Here is a 25,935-nt window from a genome sequence, read left to right on the forward strand (position 1 = left end):
GTAATCTTTTCCATTTATTTCTATTGATTTTAATCATGATAAAATTCATCAGGGTGGGCTGGGAACAAGGCACCTGAGGAGAGGTGGTTAAATGAAAAAAATTAAAAAAAATTAAAAAGTCTAACCAGGAGACAATCCGTCATTTGCTTAGGAGGAGGAGGAGGAAGAGGATGATGATGATGATGAGGAATGTTGTAGCAGCAACAAAACATGACAGTGACAATATCCATTATTAATACTGCATGACAGGCTTCTCTTTAATTTGTCCTGGATATAAAGTTAAGGTCAAGAATTCATATCATTTCTTAAAATCAGAGGTTTAAGAAATTGTTTTAAACTTTTTGTAATCGCAAGGAAAGAAAAAAAATCAAGGAAAAAGGAAGGTAGCGGGGGGGCGGTTCCGAGCTAATCAACTTTATTTCCGTAACTGCCACTAACATCAAAATGCCAACGAGTGGACCATTTTAATCAGTTTTATTGATTCATGCTTTCAGATCTTATTCAGTTAAAAACAAGGCACATTAAATACATCCTCTTATTGCTCTATAAATGCATGCAGCTCATTCTGTATATCAAAAGTAATAAATAATGGCAATAAAACACCAAGACAGTTATAAAAATGACAACCCAGCCTCAAACACAGTATTTAACAGTCCAATCCTGAACAATAACCCAGCACAATACATAAAAGTGCCAGATGGAAAAACATGCGGTATATGTATATGTATACATATGCATATATGCATAGATATATGTGTGCTTACCTATTCATACACACACACAACCACTAGAGAACTGTCTGCTCCTATATTTCTTTGTTTTCGAAACAATTGTACAATAGTATCACACCAAATTACTGTTATACAAAAAGGACCTTTGTGCTTCCTATACATTCATATATATTCCCTTCCAAATATACAAAGAAATACTATCACAAAGAAACCAAGTAGAGAGTCTACTTTTAACTGAAGTGAGCCAATGTAAAATGATGTAGGGGAATAATACTTTCCCTGCCCATAGGAAGCAAAGGGATGTGTCGGCTAAAACATCTAGAGTTCAAATCAAAGCATAAACGAAATCATGGCTTCCTGATCAGGGTGTGATGGCGTCAACAGAAAAACATGGCAGACCTTTGAAGAGATGTTTGCTGGGCTAAGGACAAACATTAGACATTAGTCCAACCTCTGGTTATCCGAGAAGTCTATTTGTAAAAGTGCGCACTCAAAAGCTCATTAAAACTCTTCCCTAAGAACTGGGGTAGATCCTTAGTATATATCAGTCCCATGATCCTCAGCCTCACAACATTTTGGGTGCTTGCTTAACCCTCAGTGTTTCAAATGGATGAAGTGTTTCACATGGACAAGATGGACTTGGATCTCTTAGTACCTGCCCATTAATCTTTTGCCTCAAACTTCGAAAAATGTTGCATCGATTATTAATTAAATGTGTAACAACCAGCATCTCGACGTCTTTTCCGGACCCCTCCACACTCCTGCAGTCTTAGAAAAGCTATCTATAAGAGCTTTTTGTTAAGGTTTGGCGTTTTTTGTCCTAAGCAAAACGGAACACATTGAAAAGTGCTATGTAGAAAGCATCTAATAACATACGTTGGTGATGTGAGGTGAGGAAGGAAGAGAAAGATCCACCACAAAAATACCCCAACTCTGTGTTCAAAGAGAGATCTCCCAGTGCAGGCCCAGTTTAAGACCTGTATTCCAAGTCATTCTGAAGTGCTCCAGGCCTAAAGAGGATGAGAATCTTGCTTTGGCTTCTACCTCTACTCTTAACCTATAAAACAAAGGGCTGACATTTCTTGATCATAGCGGTAACTTAAATGGGAAATGGTCTACAGAGAATTTTGCTAGAGGGCATTTTTTAGAATACTACCTTTTAATATCTTTTATGAAGACCTTGCTCCTTCCCCTCGATGCTGCCTACATTTCCAAATAGAAAATAGGGGTGCTTCATGCTAACGGCTGGACTATTTTTACACAGCAACATCTACTTCTAACAATAGATGCCCTTAATATATTCACTTTTTGAATATTGAATAAGTCTGAATTTTAACTTCATTTTGATATTGAGACCTTATAAAGGGCCAGTTTCTATAGATTGCTCTGAAGAGTGAAGAAATGCACACCACAGAAATGCTAAAATAAGTAAATGATAGAATTCAGATCTGCAGGTTACAACTCTTACTGATCTATAAATTGCATTAGAATATTAAGTGTTATTAAAACCTGTAACAAACAACAAATGAACAAGGCTACCAGAGGTACAAAAATTTCCACAGTCACATGACTTTGTTCCTTTAGGTTTGTTATTTTGCTACAATTTCATTTTCCAGATAGCAAAAAGCAAACCCACTGATTTCACTATTAATTTATCATTGTACTCTATAAGGATTTTTACCCTAAAAACTAGGGTTTTTACTTAAAATCATTTTAAGGTTAAAGTTTTTTTTTGAAAAAAGAAATTAGTGTAAAATTGAACCAGCAATCCTAGCAAGAAAGTAGTGTAGTTTTGCTTGGTATTTCCTTCACTATTTTTCTGAGGAGTTATGGGGCACCTATCACAAATTAAGTCAGATTTTTAGAAACCTTTTTCTTAAAATTCCTATGGAGACTTACAGAGCAAAGCCAAACCACTCACATGATACAGGATTTAGCTCTCTCTTTTTTATATACATAAGATGTACCAGGGAAGGAATGGCAATTTCTTGCTGTGGTAAAGTAACAAGAACTATTTGATACGTTTATTTTCTATTTTATGCTGGCTTTTTGGGTTTAGGACATTTTAGAAGAATTAAGCCCTGCATTGCCACTTATTAAAATACAATTGTATCACTGCAATTCCTTGGTTGGACATTACACTTCTATTTTGGGATACAATTTATGAAAATTCTAAATGCAAGCACTCTCCTCCATGATAAATCACTCATTTTTATGGCATGCACTTTTTAATAGACTGTGGCCATTATAAAAAATGTTTGTACCAAAGTTCTAGGCAAGCGATGAATATTTAGCACAATGTACTTCTCTGAAAGGGTGGGGAGGGAAAAAAAAGGAGGTTTAACAAACAAACAAAAAGTCCATTTTTAACATATGAAAGGCATGCTGGCACCGTCTACTTTTGCCCGGTTAACGCATCAAAAGGCAGAAAGAGAATGGAGAGAGGACTCTATTAATGTAGAAGAGGAATTATTCTTGCTTCTGTATAAATGCCAAAAGAAAAAGAAAAAGAAATCTACATTCATGTCTGGTTATCACCTGGGATCCCTTGCCCTGGTTTGAGCGTTCAACTCCCGGGATTAGCCCCGGGAAGGTGGGTGGGGGGGCAAAGGTGGACAATTCCTCCTTTTCATGGTCTTGTTGGCCATGGATTCTAGAGAAAGTCAGTTCAACAGGCCACCAGTCAAGTAGACTCTGCACAAATGTAAAAAGAAGAGCTGCACAATGTGACTTTCTGCACAGTTGCTCAGAGTGAGGAGAAGCAGAGACATCTGAAAGCAGTGGAATGTTTTTCAGCATTGAAAAGAGGCAACCGGGGGCACACCTTTTTGTGAGCTGTAAGCCCCCCCACACCTCACAGTCCACCACAACTCCGGTCCACTGAAATCACTTCCCGTTGATGAATGTTCTCTTCAGCTGCTTTCATAAGTACGGCCAGCCGGCTTCCAGATACATATCCCTTCTGAATAGCAGTCATGAGCTAAAGAGACAAGATAGAGAAAGCTTTGAGGTCAATATACTCTGTGTCACTGCATTATTAGACGATACCTTTATCTCCACATCCCTCCTTAGAAGTCTTTCATTATAATTTGTCGTATCTCTACCAGCTTGATGTTGGGTGGTCCAGTTTTTTAAATTTTCAACATTATACATGCCCCAATGACTTGAAAACTCCTTCATTCCTTTAAATAAAAGATTGCAAAAGAATGTCCAAGATATAGCTGGTCCATCTACCTGTTTGCCCGAAATGGGAGCACAAAGAGACATGCTTTTTTGTACCCTCCCAAACCACCCTAAAATATAGAATCAGTCTCTGTGTTTATTTTTATTTCCCATTTTCCCCATCCAATCCGGTATTCCTTTTGGGTTGTTAAGTTCTGTTTTGTAAAAGCCAAAAGGTAGGGACTGATATGTAAACCATACCGATGTACATTTTTCCTCCCCTCTCCGGAACAACAGAATAAAAATGGTTTCAACTACAACAGCAGAAACAGCAACATAAATACATCTTTGGACATCTTTTTAAGGAAAGACAGTTCCACAGAAATAAGACAGCAGGATAAACAGTTTTTACTTCTAACACCAGCCTTCTCCTATCTGGGGCCCTTCCAGATGGATGGGCCAATTCCCAGAATTCCCAGCCAACATGGCCTCTGCCGAGAATCCTAGAAGTTAATGGCCACATATTTGGAGGGCTCCCTTACGTTCCAGCCAATTCAAATAAGCTCCGTCTTAAACAAATATGGCAATCTTTCCAGCATCCTACTCTCCCCCTAAGGAATTTGAGGAGAAGAAAGCTAACAGATTGGAGAGCAAGCCTGGAGAAGGTTGAAACGCGGCCATGAAATGAGACTACTGCTCTTAAAAATATTTAAAAGTAAATTCTATACCCTGGGAGCCTTGCAAATAAATAAGAGATGAGCGTACAATTAGGTGAGGTGTTTTGTTTATAATTGGCATGATTTAAACCGTACAGCAGATTTTTCAACTGCTCTAAAAAAAATGTTCAGAGAACAGGCTGCTCTTTCTTTCTTTCTTTCTTTCTTTCTTTCTTTCTTTCTTTCTTTCTTTCTTTCTTTCTTTTTTTCTTTCTTTTCTTCTTTCTTTTTCTTTTCTCTTCCTTTCCTTTCCTTTCTTTCTCTCTCTCTCTCTCTCTCTCTCACACACACACATTTCCGCATTTAGATTCAACAGTGCTTTTATCTGCAGCCCATCTTGAGAGACAATTACCGTTTTCCTTTGCCTTGATCTTGTTTGTTTAACGTGACATGCAGTGAAGAAAAGGCTGACATGGACCGAAATCCCCAGCATTAATTTATCTCATGTTCTGCATTCATCATTGCCACAGCGCAGGAAGGACCTGGCAGTCAATTGAAAAACCTGACCAAGAAAGGCTCTGCAAAAATAAACCTGGCGAACAACTGAAAACAAATAAGCAGCTGCTTGCATAAAAGGAGTCAAAGGGACACTTGGAAACATTTTGCAAGTCTCTCTACAGCCCTCAAACGTGTATCATGCCACATGGGAGTTTTTTTGAGGAAAAAAACCCCCAGGCACGTGCTCTTTTGTTCTACTTCACACTAAATTATCCCCTCTGATTCACAGAATAATGGAACAGTTTATAGGACAAGTGATACCGAATAGCTCAATTCCAATGTCATCATCAAAGCAGGACAGTTTAGCAATAAAACTGTAGGGCAACCTCTTGCTGATACCTCTTCCTTCCCTACCCTACTCACTAACTTCCTGTCTGTTTATCTATCTTCTCCTCCCTTTCCTGGTTTTTGACAACCACAGACTGCCAAATCTAGAACTGGGATCACTAGGATTACATTTTTGCCTTCGAGGTGGCGAAAGAAAACCTACTTCAATCAATGAAGATCTTAGCAAATGGACGGATTTATAATGAAAGATGTAGTCCTTCATACAGTCAGTCTCCAATCTATTCAGGGTTGTAGAAGTCAATCCAAACCTCTCACATTGTGACCAATAAGCAACTGGAAGCTAGAGCAGATCTTTCAACGCAGTCATAAAATTATGGCAGTATTTTATACCATTTAGTAGTTTAGTTGCTGCATTGTACACCGTATTGCCTAGACTTGCCTTTTGTGAAATGGGTGGTCATATTAGTGTGAGACATAAGTAAATAAAATCTTGCACCAATTGTAGCTTTCCTACATTTTTCAGGTATAGTCCTACGTAGGGCATATTCTAATATCAATGAGGTGTAATCATAAAACTATATGTACCAACAACTACTCCCAAAACAAAACAAAAACAGATTGCCCATAACAATAAGGAAACTTCAATCCAAAAAGAGATCACTCTGGCGGAAAAACAAATCTGGTCACGTTGCCAATTTCAAAAGCCGATACAAAAATTTATGCCACCAAATAAAGACCGAATGCACCAATTATCATATTAAACAAGAGGAAAACCTTCTAAGCACCAATTCCACCAATGCTTTTTACAATTTTGTAAACAACAAACTAAAGATTCAAGGTCCATCCCACCCCTGATAGGACCTAATGGTAAAGACTGCAATGACGACACCATTAAAGCCAACATCTTTAACACATTTTTTGGCTCAGTATTTGTAAACAGCAATGGATCATGCCCAGCATTTCCTAGCCGAACCACAGATAACTACAGTGATCTAATACATATCGATTTTACAGAAGACAATGTTGAAAAAGCACTACGCAATCTAAAACCATCCCTATCTATTGGACCGGATGGAATATGTGCCTATCTCTTAAAAAAGTTATCCACTGCCATAGCCGAACCTCTAAGCATAATCTTTGAAAAATCTTTCAGGACCAGTTCCTTGCCTAACCTATGGTCACAAGCCACAGTCATCCCCATCTTCAAAAAGGGAGACCCTTGCCTAGTTGAAAATTACAGACCAATCTCCTTATGCTGCGTCACCTGTAAAGTCATGGAATCAATTATTAACCAATCCATCATCCTCCACTTAGAGACAAACAACCTACTCTCCAATAAACAATTTGGTTTCAGAAAAAAGCTATCCTGTAATCTGCAACTCTTACACTGCAAAAACATATGGACTACACAACTTGATCAGGGCAAAACAATAGATGCAATCTACATAGACTTCTGTAAAGCCTTTGATTCAGTGGTACATGACAAACTACTACTAAAAATAAAATCCTATGGTATCTCTGGACAACTGCATAACTGGATAGAAGCATTCCTGTCAAACAGACAACAAATGGTCAAAATTGGGAGTGTCCTATCAAATTCTGTACCTGTCAATAGTGGTGTCCCCCAAGGCAGTGTTCTAGGACCAACTCTCTTCATACTCTACATAAATGACCTCTGTGATCATATTAAGAGCAACTGCGTTCTTTTCGCTGATGATGTAAAGTTGTTCAATACCACAGACAATACTGCTACCCTTCAAAAAGATCTTGACTATGTATCAGAATGGTCAAATGGCAACTTCAAATCTCAACAAATAAATGCTCTGTCTTACATATTGGCAAAAAATCCGAAAATAAAATACAAGCTGAATAGTCAAGATCTTGTTGATGATCCAAGCTCTGTAAAGGACCTTGGAATACTCACCTCTAATGATCTAAGTGCTAGTGCCCACTGCAACTACATAGCCAAAAGGCATTAAGAGTTGTTAACCTAATCTTACGTAGCTTTTTCTCTGGTAATATCACACTACTAACTAGAGCATACAAAACATTTGCTAGACCAATACTCGAATACAGCTCATCAGTCTGGAACCCACATTACGTATCTGATATTAGCACAATTGAGAAAGTCCAGAAATATTTCACAAGAAGAGTTCTCCACTCCTCTACTCGTTGTAGAATACCTTATGCCACCAGACTTGAAATTCTAGAACTAGAAAACCTTGAATTACGCCGTCTTCGGTCTGATTTAAGCATGGTATATAAAATCATACATTGCAATGTCCTACCTGTCAATGAATACTTCAGCTTCAACCATAACAACACAAGAACACACAACAGATACAAACTCAAGGTTAACCGCACCAAGCTTGACTGCAGGAAATCGACTTTAGCAACAGAGTGGTCAATGTCTGGAATACTCTACCCGACTCTGTAGTTTCTTCCCCAAACCCCAAAAACTTTAACCTTAGACTGTCTACTATTGACCTCACCCCTTTCCTAAGAGGTCTGTAGGGGCGTGCATAAGCGCACCAACGTGCCTACCGTCCTGTCCTATTGTTTCTTTTATTTTCTTTTATTTTCTTATATGTACTCATTTCATGTATTCATAATTATGTATACACTTTTACTTATCTCGTAAACAATTGACAAATAAATAAAATAAAAATAAAATAAAATAATCAAGGTATAGATAATTGTCACCAAATTGCCAGGGAAACGGGCCTTGGTACTTACCTGACACGCCCATTCTCTTTGAGCTGTGAAGAGCATCCAGTAGTAGTGGGAGGTGCTTCAGTCTCTGCATGTCTAGGCTGGGCTTAAGTTGTGGAACGCTCCTTCTCCTCCACGGGACTCCTCCCCAGCGTTCCCCAGTTTTGGCAAAGACAAGAGAAATAAAAGCCCTCGTCCTCAATGCCCTAACAAATACGTTGGCCGAAACAGGACCCCACCAGACAGAAAAAGGGTGGGGCTGGATGCTCTTCACAGCTCAAATGGGCGTGTCAGGTAAGTACCAATGCTCTTTCTCCCATGAGCTGTTCAGAGCATCCAGTAGTGGGACATACCAAAGCTTGGCCTGTCCTACGGGAGGGACTCCGTCTGGCCTGGAAACCCGTCTTGGTCCCTGTGGACCCGTTGCAGAACTCTTCTGCCAAAGGAGGCCTCAGCAGATGCAAACACATCTATTTTATAATGCCTAATGAATGGTGATGGAGAGGCCCAGGTTGCGGCTCGACAAATTTCCTGTGTGGCCCACGCTGCCGATGTTGCGACGCTCCTTGTTGAATGAGCTGTTATGCCCCTGGGCACCTGCAGTGATTGAGTCTGATATGTTTTCGCTATTGCGGCCCGTAGCCAACGGCCTATTGTAGAAGATGAGACCTTGCATCCCTGAGTGTTGGGCTGAAATGACACAAATAAGGCTTCCGTTTTTCTGAAAGTTGCTGTGTGGTTAATATATATATTCGCAATGCTCGCCTCATATCAAGCCTATGCCATTGTAGTTCCAACCCTTGGGATGGTCTGAGACAAAAATTAGGAAGTATCAGCTCTTGTGCCCTATGAAAAACTGAGTTAATTTTGGGAATAAACGTAGGATCAGTACTAAGGACCACCCGGTCAGAATGGAAAACACAAAGATCTTGTCTGATAGACAAAGCTGCAAGTTCCGAAATACGACGAGCAGAAGTGATCGCTACAAGGAAAACTACTTTATACGTCAGAAATTGGAGACTTGATGATTTCAAGGGTTCAAAAGGGCCCTTAGTGAGTGCGACGAGGACCTTGTTAAGGTCCCAGGCGGGATAACCGCTGGAGGGCGTAAATTTGTGGCTCCTCGAAGGAAACTCCATATGCGTGGATGATGGGAAAGAGATAGTAGACCTCCACAAGTGAGAACTGACGCCAGGGCCGCCACCTGTCTTTTCAATGTATTAGGTGATAATCCCTTGTTAAGTCCCTCTTGCAAGAATTCTAGGACTTGAGCCACAGATGGAGAGATGGGATCGAGACTTGGTACACCATTTGCAGAAACTGGACCATGTGGCATTGTAAATATGAGTTGTTGAGGGGCGTCTGGCAGCTTGGATGATGGCGATAACTCTGTTGGAAAACCTTTCACTCTTCAGACAACTCCGCTCAACCGCCAGACGGTCAGGTGCAACCATTGAGGGTCCAGATGTTGAAGGGGTCCCTGGGTTAGCAAGACCCTGTCTGGTGTTGATATGGATAGACTGCAGAGGTCTGCAAACCATGGTCGTCTGGGCCAGTAAGGAGCTACTAGAAGCAGCTCCGCCCTCTCATTTAGCAGTTTCTGGATGACCTTGGGAAACAGTGGAAGTGGCGGGAATGCATACAGAAGTCCCGGGGGCCAACGACAGCGGAGCGAATTGAAGTTCTCCACTCCTTGCGAGGGGTACCTGGAAAAAAATCTCAGGAGCTGAGTGTTGAGGGGAGAAGCGAACAGGTACACCACCAGCTCTCCAAATGTCCTGACCGCCTCTTGAAACAGAGTTGGATGGAGGCGCCACTCCAATTGATTGATCGTGGCCCTGCTTAGCCAGTCTGCCTGTGTATTTGACAGGCTCGAAATGTGCTCTGCTCTGATGGAAAGTAGGTTGCTCTCCGCCCAACGACACAAGTGCTCTGCTTCCCGCAAGAGATGTTTCGACTGTGTGCCCTCCTGTTTGTTTATGTGAGCTTTCGCTGTTACGTTGTCGGTCAATATTAGTATGTGCTGATTGCGTATCTGTGGAAGGAAGCTGCGGAGAGCCAGGTGTACTGCTCGAAGCTCCAGCCAGTTTATGCTGCACGACTGTTCTAAGGTGGACCAGCGCCCTTGGGTTGTGAGCGATTGAACGTGCGCTCCCGATCCAAACAGGCTGGCATCGGTGGTGATGGTAAGTCTGTGTGGCTCTTTGAAGAGGCAGCCTCTGTTGATGACTGGTCTGGTCCACTAGACGAGAGATATGAGGACCTTTGATGGTACCTGGACCTTGTATTTGGAGTTGCTTCGGCCGAAGCGCTAGTACGGGAGCAGGAACCACTGGAGGGATCTAGTGTGGAGCTGGGCCCAACGGATGAAAGATATACATGAGATCATCTTGCCTAACAATTTTGATAGTTCTGCTAGGGACACCCTCTTAAGACCCCTGATCTCCTTACCTGATTGCTGAATGCTATTTAGTCTATCTGGTGACAGGTAAACTTTGCCTTCCACCGTATCTATGACTGCCCCCAGATGAGTTAACCAAAACGATGGTGTTAAATGACTCTTTTTCCAATTTATTGAGAACCCGTGTTGTTGTAGGGATTGTAATGTGCTCTGAGTATCTCTGACTGCTTGATGATCTGATGTCATCAAGATAATACTGGAGTCGTATGGGGATATCACGGAGATGAGCAGCTAGCACTGTGAGAACCTTCGTGAAGGTCCTGGGGGCAGAAGCTAGTCTGAAAGGAAGGGCCACATATTCGAAATGGTGGTTATTATAACAGAATCTCAGAAATTTATAGTGGGAAGGCCGAATAGCAATATGTAGGTACACCTCCATCAGATCTATGGAGGTAAGTACGTCATCCTTTCTGATGCAAAGTAAGATAGATTGCAGGGTGTGCATTTTAAACTTGCGATATACTAAGAAACGGTTGAGTCGTTTCAGATCCAATATTGTTCTCCACCCCCCTGAACTTTGGGAACAACAAAAAGATGTGAATAGAAACCTCGCCCTCGTTGATTGGTAGCTACTGGTTGGATGGCTCGTATGTCCAGTAGATGATGGATAGCTGTTTCCATAAGATTATGTTTAACCAGATCTCTGGAAACGGGGCATGACATGAAAAAGTCTGGGGGAGTGGATTGAAACTCCAGTGCAAGACCAAATCTGATCATGTCTCTGACCCAGGAATCAGACATTGAGGAGTCCCATTGGTCCGCGAATAATTTAAGGTGTCCGCCAATGGGAGCTGGGTCCGGGGAGTTATCTTAGACGCTAGAAAGACCTATTTCCTGCTCCTCGAAAGGATCTCTTGGATTGGCCACCCCTTCTGTTCCTATCCCCAAAGTCGGACCTCTCTGGTTGCTGCCCTGGTCTGAAAGATGGGGGTCTCTGGTATCTGGGTGAGAAGAATCCCTGATAAAAGGGCCAAAAGGATCCCCTCCGAAAGGACTGGGGGTTTCTAGAATCTGACTTCCAAAAAAGGGAAGTTAGAATTTTCTTTTTGTTTCGGGTTTCGATTAGCAGCAGGTCGGGGCAGGGCCAAAGAGTCTGTCTCCCACAATAGGAGATGAAGCCAGCTTGCATTTGTGCTTAATGTTCGCTTGTCACTGCTTTAACCATAGTAAGTGTCGCACTGTGACATGTGAGGTAATGGCCCTGGCTGAAAACTTGACCGCATGATGAGTTACGTCAGCTGAGAATTCAATGGCTGCTATAAGTTTTGCAATATCTTGGTGCGCTCTAATGTTGGAATTAGGGACATGCTCCTGTAAGAGATGGAGCCACCTGAGAGAAGCACAGGTAAAGAAGGAAGCGGCCATGGCTGCTCTGATGGCCCACACGTCAGACTGATGGGCTCTGCGTAGGGCAAGCTCGGCTCGTTTTTCCTCTAGCTTTAATGCCTCCAGCGCTTCACTGGGAATGGAGGACCAGGACACTAATCCCACTATAGGTTCATCTACCTCGGGAGTATTCAACAATTTTGAGAAATCAGGGGCCAAATTAAAATGTTTTCTGTCATATCACGTGGGGATAGGGTACATCGCTGCAGACGCCCACTGTTTCTGTACCAGGTCTGAAAACATGTGAGGAACTGGAATCACAGCTGCCTTGACTACTGGTTGGTTGAAAATTAGATCTTCTGGTCCCACTTCTGAAGGAGTTGGAGTGGTAGAAGGGACCAACTTGTTCAGGCGTGCAATGTTTTTTGCCTTAAACAAAAGTAATCTGAATAGTTGATCAGGAATAAGGCCCTCATCCTCAGACATCCCACTTTCTAGGGGGTCTGCTTCTGACAGGGCCGGGTCACTGTCATGTATTGATCCTGACCCAATCTGTTCCATTTGATCAATGTGATCTACTTCTGCCTCCTCTTCCTCCTCCTCCTGCGGCCCCTGGAGGGGCATGTTCCCCTGAAATTGTGCCTGGGTATAGTGTTGCTCCGATCTGGTCAACGACCTTAGAGATTGAGAATCATAGTCAGTGGTTACCGGATGTTCCCTGGTCAGAACTGTGTGTTGAAGACCTGCTGCAATTCCCTGGCGGATTGCCAGCTCCATCCACGCCTTCATTCTCTCTGGAACTTCCTCTGGAAGAATGTTGTCCTGCCGAAGACCGGCATCCGTCGAAGTGAATGTAGCTTCAGGAGCCCTTCGCGTGGTCTGTGTTCCAGGTAACTGGGCCTGTTGACTCTGGGAAATCAAGCTGTGTCTGGATGAAAGGGAGAGATCTAGGGGAGGAAGAGGATGGGAAGAGGTAGACGGTACTGGACTGGGAGGCAGAAAGTCCAGTGAGGCCCTGTGTGCCTCCCTTGCACACCTATCTATTTGCTTTTCTAATGCTTTATGGTGCCTGTTGGCATCCTTTTCTGAAGCTTTAGAATGACTTTTTGTCTGCTTGGATTTGTGCTGAGATTTAGCTTTGACCCTTGATGTTGAGGGTTGAGAGCTACTACCGCCTGCCATTTTGAATTGAAAGAGATGCAGTATGCTCATTATTCAAAGCAATACTGTTGAGGCAGTTGGCACGCCCAGGGGCCTGATCCAAGAAGGGACCGGTTGCCCTGATAATATCTTATCCCCTTATCTTGGTTTTTTTTTTTTCAGTTAAGATATATGGATATATGAGTCGTATCACAGTAATAATATCTTTCCTTATTAAGATATTAATACTGAATATTTTTTTACTATTATTATTATTAGAGTGAATGAAAGTCACTAATATATATAGAGAGATATAAATATATATGTATGGTATTCAGCTTTGTTCGGGTATTTTCCCACGTCATTATAGTTGTGCTTTTAAAGTTGTAGCAACGTTTCGGCAGAATCTCATCTGCCATCAACAGGCTTCTGTATTGTGTTCGTCAACGAAAACAATACAGAAGCCCGATGATGGCAGATTAGATTCTGCCAAAACGTTGCTACAATTTTAAAAGCACAACTATAATGATGTGGAAAAATACCCGAACAAAGCTGAATACCATACATGTAAGTACCTGCGAAAACTTAAATAATTAAATAAATATAAATATATATCCAAACAGCTAAATTAAGAACGCCTGAAAGGCCAAGATAATAAAGAGAGGCCTTCAACAGTTTTCCTGAACAGGCGGACATGGGCCTGGGTGCTCACTGTTGTGCCGCTGGGTAAGGCGGTGAGGGTTAAGCCAACAATAATACACGGATGGCCTCGAATCTAATAAGAAAACGACGTGTAATAATTCCTTAGGTTATCAGAAGGAAAAACCTCTGATCGGGGGGAAGGAAAACTACCTCATACAGCTTGAGTTACAAATAGCGTGGCCACGCAGTTTTTTTTTTTTAAAGTAAAGGCAAAAACAATGGCCGTTATTTTTGGCATACGCGCGCTTCCCAGCAACAAACTCCCGCCACGTGGGGAAATGCCTCCGACGGCTTCTCCTTGTGGCTAAAAGGAATGGCGGGGGAAGGGGTGGAAAGAATTCTGATTGCTTTCCACACCAAGACGGTGTTCTGAGGGGAAAACTCAACGATACGACTTGGATGAGAGCGAAAATGCCCACGCCGCTATTGCCGATATAGAGAAAGGCAATGCGGAATCACAATGGCAGGGGGTAGAACAAGCAGACTGGGGGGAGCTCGAGCAATGCCAAAGCTGCCTGCCACTTCGGGCGTGAAACAGCACTGCCTGAAAATGCAAATGATCTCCAACGACCAGATAGAGAGAGCTAACGTCAGGAAATCGTAAAGTGATTTGGAGGCTAAAAGCCTAAAAAAACCGAACTGGACTATATCCAAACCTGCTGAGTAATACTCCTGTTTCAGCCAAGGAAGAACAAAAAGCACTGCCTATCCACAACGAGGCTGAGCAAAAACTGGGGAACGCTGGGGAGGGGTCCCGTGGAGGAGGAGGAGCATTCCACAAATTAAGCCCAGCCTAGACGTGCAGAGACTGAAGCACCTTCCACTACTGGATGCTCTGAACAGCTCATGGGAGAAGGACCCTCAACATCACTGTGTAAAGGTGTCGAAGGCAATTTGCTAGCAACAAATTCAATGGATGAAGATCAAGGAACACTCTTAGATTGCATAGATGCTCTTTCAATGAGGACCAAAATTTCAATTCTCGATTTTAAAAAAAACCTTTAAACATCAATAGTCACGCACAACATTTACACACTTTCAAATTCTGCCAAATAGGTTGGGAGATGCTTGTCTGCATTTAGAAAGTGTGTTTCTTCAACAGAGGAGATTGTTGGCTCTAGCAGGGTAAATTTCCCTTCAACTTACACTGTAGTGGTTTACAGACTTATTTTTTAAAAAAACTTCTCAGTAAAATGATTTTCTCAGAAGAAAATGTAAATTATTGTTCCTATTGCTGATGATCCCGCTTGTGGGTATCACTCCAATTCAGGACAGAACTTCAATACAGGCTATAATTATTTATATACATCCTGTTCGGAGAACTCTCCAATTGTACAGTTATAATAAGTTTTGCCAAGTTTTTGGCACCATCTGGAGACTAATTTCTATTCCTAGAACTTAGAGGTGAATTTATGCTGCTGTGCCTCTTTTCTTGTTTTTACAGGTTTTTTTTTAAACTGCTACTTTTTATGCAGGCTTATTGTTTTATAACCCATTTTAACAGGTGATAAATTTAAAAATAGGAGTGAAAAACAACACTGACAAAAAACCTGGTTGAGCAGAGTCAGAAAAGGAAGGTGAAAATTGATTGTTACTTTTTTTTAAAGGCAGAAATTGCTGGAGCAATTCAAAATTTAAAGTGTGGATTAATATTCTTGGAAACCAAAAATGCAACATTCTGCCCAATGCCATACTAGCACTAGATACAGCTATACTATAGGAAAGCTCCCCGAACTGGCTATAACCACTGAACATTCCAGTCCTGAGTAGCAGTACTATGAACAATATCCACAAGTGGGATTAGGAGCAACTGATTCTATACTTTCCTCTCGGTAATTACTGCTATAAGGAATCTTTCCAAGATTCCCAATGCAAGACCAAGGTCAACTTTTAATAAAGTCTGACAAGATAATAAAAGTAAAGAACCTTGATTTCAAAGCCTTCCTGGCTTTACCTCTAAGACTTCCAGGTGGTGATCTGAAATCCTTTTACCATTTTTATTTTGGTATTTGAGGCATTTCTCCCTCTTTCATACTTCTATGACAATACTGTGCAGGTACTGCAGAGGCCTCCCACCATAAAATCAGCTCAGATTAAACATAGGAACTTCTCTCCTGCCCGCCCTAATAGCATCATATCTGGTATACGTGCAAGTTAACAGAACTAATATGGGATGCAGCATAAAAGGTGTATGTTATTTAATAGACATACATTTGGTGTGTGTTGTGTTCTAATGACAGAATGCAATTCATTTGACTGATTGATTTCCCCTAACCAAATCAAAGAAATACTTTCCATTTTGTAACGTCTAAGGTGTGATTTTCATTTTTGAATAATATCTGCCAGAAATGAATGCCTGTACACTTTCACTTCCAATATTAATGAAGTGAATATTATGAGTATTCCAAGGGTTTTTTAATACCATTATATTAGATTGATATAGATATACGTGTATAAATTAAAAGAAGTACTCACTTGTAAAAACTCGTTGAGTTCAACCTGCCCATTTTTGTTCAAATCCACTTCATTCAAAATCTCATGGAGTGCACTTTCATTAATTTGAAGGTTGATGCTCTATAAAATATATGAAAAGGAGAAAAAAACTGACATGGCTGGATTAACAACACACTATTAATATCATGCCAGGAAATTCCAATGAATTAAAAAATAATAATAATGAAGTAAAATGTTACCTCTAGCACACTCTGCACATCCAATATAGTAATAAAGCCTTTGCCTTCTTTATCAAACATGTGGAATCTTTTTTTATACCTGCAACATAGATAACGCATGAAAAATCTATACATGCTGCATAAGCAGCTTTAAACCAGCAAAGAAAAACCTGACTTAAGAGGGGTAAAGGATTCTCAACTGGCTTGATCCATGCACACCTCCACTCCTGCAAACAACCTTCCTTCTTATAACGCAATTCCTTTCCACTGCAGAAGCCAAAGGGATGCTATATATTCCTTGCTTCTAAACCCAAGGACGGCCAAATCCAATCTTAGCATGGACAAATTAAACAAATCTAAAGTGAAAGGTGGGAAAAGTCTTTTGCCTATAGCCCTTCGGATGTGACTCACTAGACAACTAACTTGCTTAGCAACAGAAATTTTAGCAGCAGGCTAAAAATAGCAATAGCACTTAGACTTATATACTGCTTCACAGTGCTTTACAGCTTTCTCTAAGCGGTTTACAGAGTCAGCACATTACAGCCAACAATCTGGGTCCTCATTTTACCAACCTCGGAAGGATGGAAGGCTGAGTCAACCTTGAGCCTGGTGAGATTTGAACTGGGAGACGGTGAGTTCAAATCCCACCTTAGCCATGGAAACCATCTTGGGCCAGTCTCTTTCTCTCTCCCTCCCTCTTTTTCTTTCTCTTTCTGCCTAATTGTGGGGAAAATAGGTGAAGGAAGGTATATGTTCACTGCCTTGAGTTATTTGTAAAAATAATAAAGGAGGGATGCAAATGAATAAAGAAATGGTTTTAATGGTCTCTACCTTTTTCTGATCCAGGATAAAAATACTATTATGTTTGAATTTCTCAAGAGAGGGTATAATATCATTCAAATATACCAAAGGGGAGAAAAGGGATCAGGATATGGGCAAATATACAAATCAAACACAACTCAGCTTGCAGGACTGAGGTTATTTCAGATACCTCCTATGATACATCCAAACCCCTGGAAAATTAAAGTAGTAGCCATTTGGCCCGTGTAACGGTTACCTGTCGATATCTCCTGGGGATAAAGTGATTTCACTCCGATCCGTCAGTTGCTCTGACCGGGCCTTGTAGCCCATTTCATAGTACAGAAACTTTTTCGCCGTTGCGAGCTCTTCCTAAGAGGGGGAGAGCACACGATCTGAGCTCTAGGGTAACAGCAAATATTTACATTCTGAATTTCTCCTTTGCCGGAATGTTTTATTGGCTCCTTTCACTTTAATTATAATTGCCGGTCCTTAGAGGAATATCAGCAGTTGATGACCAAAAAGTGCTTAAAGGTGAACAAGGTAATTAAGATTAGGCAGCATTTCATGCTTCAGATAGATCACTGGGTTTGGTTGTACAAGTGTTGATTATCAAGCGATAATTACCCTGGGAGACGTGCAAGGTAAAGAATTTTTTTAGGGATGTATCATGCCCTTCATCCATACAGGCAACTCACAGCAACGTTGCACTTGCAGACAGAAGGGCTGAGAGAGATGCCCTTTCAGTTTTAGCACAATGGATGCCCTAAGTGAGAAGTCTCTGGGTTTAATGCGTTTCGTTCGTTTAGGCTGATGGCACGTGCTGATTATTCTCTTCAGGCAGCAAGGTAACGATGGAGCCTATAATTTGGAAATGGCAAGCTCCTTCCTTCCTCCCTCCCTCCCTCCTTTCGTCCCACCCGCTATTAGAAGCTCCCAAGGGTTAACATATAAAACAAATATTAGAATCAATACTTAAGAGGGGTCTCTCCAACCTTTCAGGCTTTGTGGGCTGGCAGTGGGAGAAGAGGGGGTGGTTCTGTGCACGCCTCGTGCGCAAAACTGCATTTGTGCAAGTGTCAGGAGCACGCACCCGCTTGCGTAAGTGGAGCTCCGCATACAAGCGCCCACTGCGTGTGCAAACGCGCTTATCTGCCGCTTGGGCGACACGGTTCTGAATGGGCCGTGGCCTGGTCCTGGGGCCACAGCCCAGGGGTTAGAGGACCCCCTGACTTCAAAGATGATTTCAAAAGCAATAAAAATGTAACAAGCAAAACAAATTGAATTACAAATCAGCCGTTTGACTCAGTAAGCGGTATGATGCAACAGCCTTCCTCAAAACTAATGAAGAGCTCAGGCCCCTCACCATGCAGGGAGTCTGTTCCAAGAAACCTGAGCGACAAAGGAGTTGGCTAGATTCTGGCTGACAGCCAGATGAGCTCATGGCAACTGTAGGTGAACCTCCTCGATGATCTCAGTAAGCAGAGAGGGTCATTTGGAGGAAGGCCATCTCCCTTTTATCATTGTCTGCTTTACGCTGCCTTTTATGCTCAAAATCCTGCGCTTGAAAACAGGCACCTGTAACTCAAAGCAGCTCTCCAGCTGTGACGAAGGAGCCCTCGGCACAGCATGCAGGCTAGGTAAGATTGCATCTTTTATTTTCAAAAGACCAGGAATAAGACCCAAGAACTCCTTTTCAAATACGAAGGGTTTTTTTTTTAAAAAAAATAGTACTTTGCAACACCAGTTATCTCTGTCATGTGGAAACCAGCACACACATTGCTGTCTCTGTGAAGGGCTTCTCAACAAAACCTCAATGCTACGTTTGTGGTTGTTTGTTTGGGAAAAATATAGGTGTGTACATGTGTGTGGGGGAAGGAGAGCTTTGGTACTTGGCCGGTAACTTTTGTGCACTCATTTCCTTACTTTAGCCATATCTGCACAAGGCAGGGCTTTGTTTTTTCTATAGATACATGTGTGCTGTTTGTGTTGATAACAGAGTTCCTGCAAAGTGTGTGTGTGTGTGTGTCTCCCATATCTGCACAAGGCAGGGCTTTGGTTTTTCTATAGATACATGTGTGCTGTTTGTGTTGATAACAGAGTTCCTGCAAAGTGTGTGTGTGTGTGTGTGTGTCTGTGTCTCCCATTTCTCAAAACAAGACTGTGTGGTAGAGCTGAGCAGGGAGATTGGCATAGTTCATATGTAACTTTTTGAACATCATCTGTCACTTATGCCTTAGCAGGATCTGATCTGTACATTACAGTAAGAAGAAGTGGATCGGGCATCAATGTTCACATTAAGAACCGCCAACCCCAGTGGTGACTAGTGATACATATGGACAGTGCCTTTGATGGAGCCCACAGCATTCAGTGAACTCTATGGCTGAATGGTTTGTTTGTTTGTTTTTTGCAAATGAGCCGTCCCTTACTTGGTCCAGACATGTGAACCCTTATGCAGCCCTCGGTTATTGTGAAAATTATTCAGATTTTCCACCAAAGTCAAATAACTTCTTGGAAAGGTTCTCGTAAGCCAGGGGCGTCAAACTTGCAGATGCGTCACGCGCTGGCCACTCCCACCTCTTCGTTTAGCAAAGGGGAAACAAGTTGAGATACAACACGTGATGCATTGTCAAGAGTTTGACACCCCTGTCATAAGCTTTCTAGACTATGAAAGCAGGAGCCTCTTCAATACCTTCTTCTTCTGTTCACTCCATCTCAGTTTCTTGCCCATTATCTCAATGATTCTTGGTAAGGCTTCATCGGCAGCTTGGACATTCAGAAAAGCCAAACGAGTGCGACGAGCAATTATGTCCACTGCAGTGCAAGCATATTCACCAACGGCGTACTCGATCTAAAATGTTTGAAAAGAATAACCGTTTCGGTTTGAGAAATTTACACAAAAGAAATGCAATGCAATGTAACCTGATGTTGGGATTATTTACTACCATTTTTACTCTAGAACTTATTTATCCAGGCTACTTAACCAAACTTTTCACCAGTGGCAAGAGGCCTCTCTCCCCATTCATCTTCTTGGATTACAATGCTGATGTACCCGGAGAAGATGATTTAACCTCGTATCTAAATATCTAAACCAGCGGTCCTCAATCTTTCCAGCTTTGCACAATGCCCGCAGAGGCAGGGGAGAGAGAGAGAGAGAGAATGATTCTGCATGAGCCGTGGAGGTGCGCAGCTCCGTTTTGCAAGCAGTGGGCACACGCATGGAGTTTTACAGGCACACAACCCTGCCTGCCGCTCGTGCAAGTGGAGCAGCTTGTGTGTGCATGCGCTTGCCCGCTGCTTGCGAGGCCTTGCCTTGAACAGGCTGCAGCCTGATACTGGGCCGTGGCCTGGGGGTTGGGGACCCCAGATCTAAACTTCTCCAATCTTTTACCTTCTGCCTAAAAATGCAAGAAAGGGGAAGGAAGAGAAGCAGCAACACGAAATGTTTCGTACCTCTGATTCGATATACGGAAACTCTGAGACAAGACGTTTCCCAACGATAGGCCACCTCTTCCCAGTCACCTGGGCTAGTTTTGCCACTTCAAAAGCCTTGTCCCCAAATGTATTTGCAAGATGTTGAGCCACCTGTGGAATTGAGAAGAGGTTAAAGAGACCTGATGTCTTTTGGAAGAGAACGCCATCTTCTTAGGAGTCATCCTTGAAAGCTCTCCCCTTTTCTGTGATTCAATAGCCAACCCAAGATGGTATCAAAGGCAAAAAGCCAGCAAGTCCAGAACAATAATAAACATGCAGTCTACGAATAATTAAAAATTTAAAAAAGTGGTCAATAACATGGTTTATAGATAATTTGATGCTCTTTCATTAAAAAAAATTCCCTTCTTCTAATGAACTAAGATCTGTAATGAGCTGATAAGGCAACATATGAAGAATTTTGATTAAGGTAATCTTTTGCCGCTATCTTTCCATCCAGTGTTTCTCTCATCATCTCCTTGCCTTCTACAATAGCCTTTCTCAATCACCTTTTCTCTTTTATCCCATTTCTCTTTTGATAGCTTTGCTGTCCGTCCTCAGAGCACTCACCAACTGGCTGTAGAGGGGATTTCCACCAGAGTCACACCGTGAGGATTGAACTTGCTCTCTATGGTCTCCATTTATGTCACAGTTCAGAGTTATGTTTACAGAAATCTCCTCCACTCATTTTGGGTGAATTATTCCCCTGCCTCTATTCCAGAGGTGTCAAACTGGTGGTCTGCAGGCTGGATGTGTCACACACAGGCCACTCCTACCCCAGCTCCGCAAAGGGGAAAAATGTCACGATACATCGCGTGATGGCAATGTGACACCGCGAGTTTGACACCCGTGCTCTACTCCATACTATTCAAGAAGATGGAACTTCAGAGAGAGCCTTCACAGGCAAACAAGCAAGACCACAAAGTTCCATTCCATTCATACCCTTCAGCCTAGAATTCCGTAGATTTAAGTGGTTCTACTAACCTGAATGAACAACAAACTCACCTCATTTTCGAGTCCATAATCTTGAACCAGGCGGATATAAAGCGTAGGGCTCCAGCCCTCTGCACCCTGCAGGAGCAGCCCTACAGTTTTACAGGGACTGGCCTGAAGGTTATGAGATTTTACTGCAGCATCAATGGTATCCTGGGCCATTGAGCGATAGGTTGTCCACTTCCCACCTGGGAGTATCAACAAATATAGATAGTGTACCAAAATTGATCCCTTAAGCCTCTATTTAAAAACACACAGACTAAAATTTTAAAGAAAAAGGTCTTCGAATAAACTGTTTCTATTGTACAGGAAGACAGACACCTGCAACCCTAACACAACACTACCCTTACTGATGAGATCTGTCATCCATGTTATTTAGAAGGCATCAGTTTTCCAACTCTTCTTCTAGTGTTTCAGAACTGAGAACCTCAGCATATGTATCTGACCAGCTCCCTTCATATCACTAAGAAATAATTTTAACAAGAAAGAAAGAAAGAAAGAAAGAAAGAAAGAAAGAAAGAAAGAAAGAAAGAAAGAAAGAAAGAAAGAAAGAAAGAAAGAAAGAAAGAAAGAAAAAAATTAAAAATAACACCCTAGTACCTGCAATAGTCACAAGGCCGCTGTCACTAACATGCACAACGTGATTTCGAGATATGGACTGCGTGTCTTTAGAATTGGGATCTGTCACAAGGGGACGAATCCCACTCCATGCTGCCAGAACATCTCCTCTCCTCACTGTAGTAGATAGCAAAATAAGGAGAGAGAAAAAAAGAAGTCTTGTCAGAAATATCATCTCAGGAAAGGATTTCAAAATAATATATGATTTAAATGCGGTTTGGTTAGTAAGTTTTAAATTTAAAATGTCATCTTGGGGAAACAATAGTGTCAGTTCCACAAAATTTTAATGAGAAAAGGCAACGTGAGAGAGAGATACAAATTCAATACAATTCCATCTTTTGATTCAATTAAACAAATACTTAAAAGGGAGACAAAAATATGAGAGTTTGGTAATAAAGCTGAGAAACAAGTTTTCTGAGGAAAAAAAGAAGTGCCAGTGAGGTAACTTGAAGTCTGACCCAAGAAAAGCAAAAACCATGATGTCCTAAATCTCAAAATCTGGCAACCTCAATATTGGGATTCTTAATAAGATTTTTCACAATTTTTTTACAGCAGGCGTTTTTGTATGATTCAACCTTGGCTCAACCCTGGCCAAGCAATTAATTATATATTTAGCTTTCCTTTACTATTTAGTAATACAGCTTACTTATGCCAAACTTCACATCCACATAGCTCTATCAATGAAGATTTGGACGTTACATTTACATATGGTTCTTGACACATTTTAATATTTAGGATCTTCTAGCTAATTCAGACTTTGAGAATCCCCTTTATTGTTTTGAGTTTATATCCTCATTGTTTGAGACAAGTATTAGCTATACAAGATCACTATTATCAGGACCTTCTAAGTCAATATCTCAAAAGCTTTTCCACAATTTGTATTTAAATAATTCAAAGAACTAAATATGTTGCATGGAGCAAGTTAATAGTTGCTAACTTAGGGAAAAAAACACCACTGTAAATTCTGAATTTGTGAAAATGGATTACAACTTGCTGTCAACATGTATAAACAAAGCATTTTAGCCTCCAGGGAAAAATAAACAGTGAACTCTTACTATGTGGAAAATACGATCTGCCTGGCCAGGAATTTATAGGATGATTTTTATGAATTGGTCTGGAATTGTTCATTATTCTATTTGGCCAAAACCTCCGGAAAGAGTACTATCATCACTCTCTGCAAGCTATTTGCGGGAAGAGGCAGAATTTGTCAGGCACACTTTGGAGTTCAGAGAGGTCAAAAAAATTGAAATTGCTGTTTTTACTCTTTAAATTCTCTTCCTTGGATTTTTTTTTTAAAAAGGACTAAAGTTATCTGGCTTCCTGTAGACCACCTCAAGGGGTCACTGAGATAACACTAGAGCAGTTTATTTTCACATGTCACTAAGTCAAAAAGAAAGAAAGGCTCATCCATCATTTTTCTCTTTAGTTTACTTCTTCTACCGGTAGGTTGTTTCTAGCTAGTAATATTTCAGACCAATATAAAAAATACTAGTGTATTTTGCTTAGGATAGAGAAAGAAATATACCATCCAAATTAAAGAAGAAAGCATAAGAATATTAAACAAGGACCCACCCAAATTTCCCATCCAAAGAGCCAGGACCAAAAATACATTTTGGTGTTTTTTTAAAAATTTAGTTTGTATTATAGAATTCTCTAGTTGTGTTTTCATCATTTTTCCCTTCGGTCCTATGAAAAAAAAATCCAAGTTGATAGCAAAAAAAAAAAAAAAAGAAGTCTGAAAAAAGTAAGATATTAATAAGGTTTTTTTTCCCCCAGTTCTGCTTGAAGCTGCTTGAATGTTGGAAAAAATTATGAAGGTATTTTTTAAAAAAAAGTGAGCTTGGAGGCAGGAAATCCCTGCTTTGTTGTATTCACTGAGTGACTATGGACCTCTCATCTCCTCCTTTCATCTTACTCACAAATTAGAGGCTATCCCAGACGTACTGTGGTTGATTCCTTAAGCTCACTTTAAAGCAGTTACTGCAATTTCTATTGCTGTCTGTCCATAGATGGCTTTTGAGTGGCAAGCTGGTGGCCACAATAAGGGCAGTTGGGGGAGAGACGTAAACAAAAATTTTATTGCAAATTGAATAAAATCTTGTTTGGTCAAGAACTACTGCAATTTTGGGAGAGACTACGCGAAGTGCCCTAAGACTGTGGCCACCAATTTTGTATTCCTTGATTTTTTTTTTTTTTTTTAAAAAGGTTTATGTGCTTCCTCCTCCACTTGCGATTCTGGGTAGACAATGGCAAACTATGATTTCCACAACCAAGAAAAGGAAGAAGAAAAGTTGAATACGCAAAAGAAAAATAAAAGAAACATGTAGCTACAGCTGCTGTCGCTTTCTAAGACCCTATCATAACAAATAAAAAGCAAGTATCCAGGTTTTTTTTTCTTCTTGTCTCCTTTCAAAAAACTGACCTCTTCGATTAACACATAGAATCTTCAAAACATAAGCAATTCTCCCATCCAGCTGAGCATGAGGTCAATCAACAGTAAGCAAGTTCTTGTTTGGTCCCAACCCAGAATGTGATCAATCTCTGTGTTTCGTGCCCTTCAATTTTATGTGGAACGGTATAAACTTGTCCACAGAAGCCCGGTACCACAATACTAAAAAAGGACTATGCCTTGATCCTATTATGATTGACATCTCGAGAATATGAACATGACAACATTCCATTCCATGGTGAAAACAGATTCATCTTCTTTTCCCTGCTTCCTATTGAGTTACTAATCCATTGAATGAATTAACTCAGCGGCCCCCCAACATTTTGGGCACCAGGGACCAGTTCAATAAATAGAGCTTTTTCCATGGACTGGAGGGGACGTGGTTTCATGTGTTGCCTGCGACCCACGAATGGGGCTTTGCTTGTTTGTGTAGCACAGTTTCTGGCATGCCGCGGCCCGGTGCCGGTCCATGGATTGGAGGTTGGGAACCCCTGAATTAACCCTCACCTCACATAAGCAATGACATAATTCTTTAAAGGTAAAACAAATACATAAACACACAAGGCTATTTCTCTCTTATCTCTCTATCATCCATGTGTTGTCTATTCACCGTAAATAAAATATGGAAGTCTAAATTACTGTGGTGATCTTCCTTCAGTGGACTAAAAACTCTTTACGTGGGCTTTTGTGTGTGAGTGTGCATGTGGGGAGGATTATTTTAAGGACAGTACTTTCGTAAGGGTGTTAACAGAAAAATCAATAATGCCTTGTAAAAATATCCCGAAAGAACAGAAATCTGAGAAATCAATGTTGTGTGCCAACGTGTTTAGCCCACCAAAATGAAGTGCTAATCACTGAAATAAGATACCATATTACATTTATAAATTAATGAAACTAGAAAAAGCAGCATGTGTGACACCATAATTAAACAGCTGGAACACATCCAAGCCTGTGTAAGTTGATAACCCTGCCACTGTCTTTGGCAGCAAAAAGGCAGGTCTGCCGTGAGTTGATACGGCCAGCACAATTGCTAATTCTCTAACAGACAATCTATAAACACGACTAATTACACACGAGGAAAACAGTGCACAGCCCAGGTTGGTTACTTTCAAAAGCATTAAAACGCTCAAGAAGGCTACTTTTGCAGAACTGCCTTGTAAATAATTAAATAAATAAACAAACAAACAAACAAATGCTG

At 41.2% G+C, this 25,935-nt stretch overlaps 1 protein-coding gene across 7 annotated transcripts in view; it reads right to left on the minus strand.

Moving 5' to 3' along the window:
• GPD2 (glycerol-3-phosphate dehydrogenase 2) overlaps positions 1-25,935 on the minus strand; it is a 106,200-nt gene that overhangs the window by 2,613 nt on the left and 77,652 nt on the right. For 4 of the 7 annotated variants that reach the window (XM_026697205.2, XM_087920186.1, XM_087920187.1 and 1 more), the window contains exons 10-17: positions 22,271-22,405; positions 21,683-21,858; positions 20,660-20,791; positions 19,899-20,057; positions 17,466-17,578; positions 16,430-16,508; positions 16,212-16,310; positions 460-3,711 (exon numbers count right to left, since the gene is read on the minus strand). In XM_026697205.2, the coding sequence (XP_026552990.1) occupies positions 3,586-3,711; positions 16,212-16,310; positions 16,430-16,508; positions 17,466-17,578; positions 19,899-20,057; positions 20,660-20,791; positions 21,683-21,858; positions 22,271-22,405 (1,019 nt within the window). In that variant the 3' untranslated portion in view covers positions 460-3,585. Of the gene's footprint in view, positions 1-459; positions 3,712-16,211; positions 16,311-16,429; positions 16,509-17,462; positions 17,579-19,883; positions 20,058-20,659; positions 20,792-21,682; positions 21,859-22,270; positions 22,406-25,935 lie in introns of those variants that run through there. The other 3 variants (XM_087920188.1, XR_015740778.1, XM_087920190.1) reach the window with 3 other exon arrangements.

The sequence above is a fragment of the Pseudonaja textilis genome, chromosome 1 (genome assembly GCF_049901715.1).
Source record: "Pseudonaja textilis isolate UNSWEBS1 chromosome 1, rPseTex1.2, whole genome shotgun sequence".
NCBI classification, from domain to species: domain Eukaryota; kingdom Metazoa; phylum Chordata; class Lepidosauria; order Squamata; family Elapidae; genus Pseudonaja; species Pseudonaja textilis.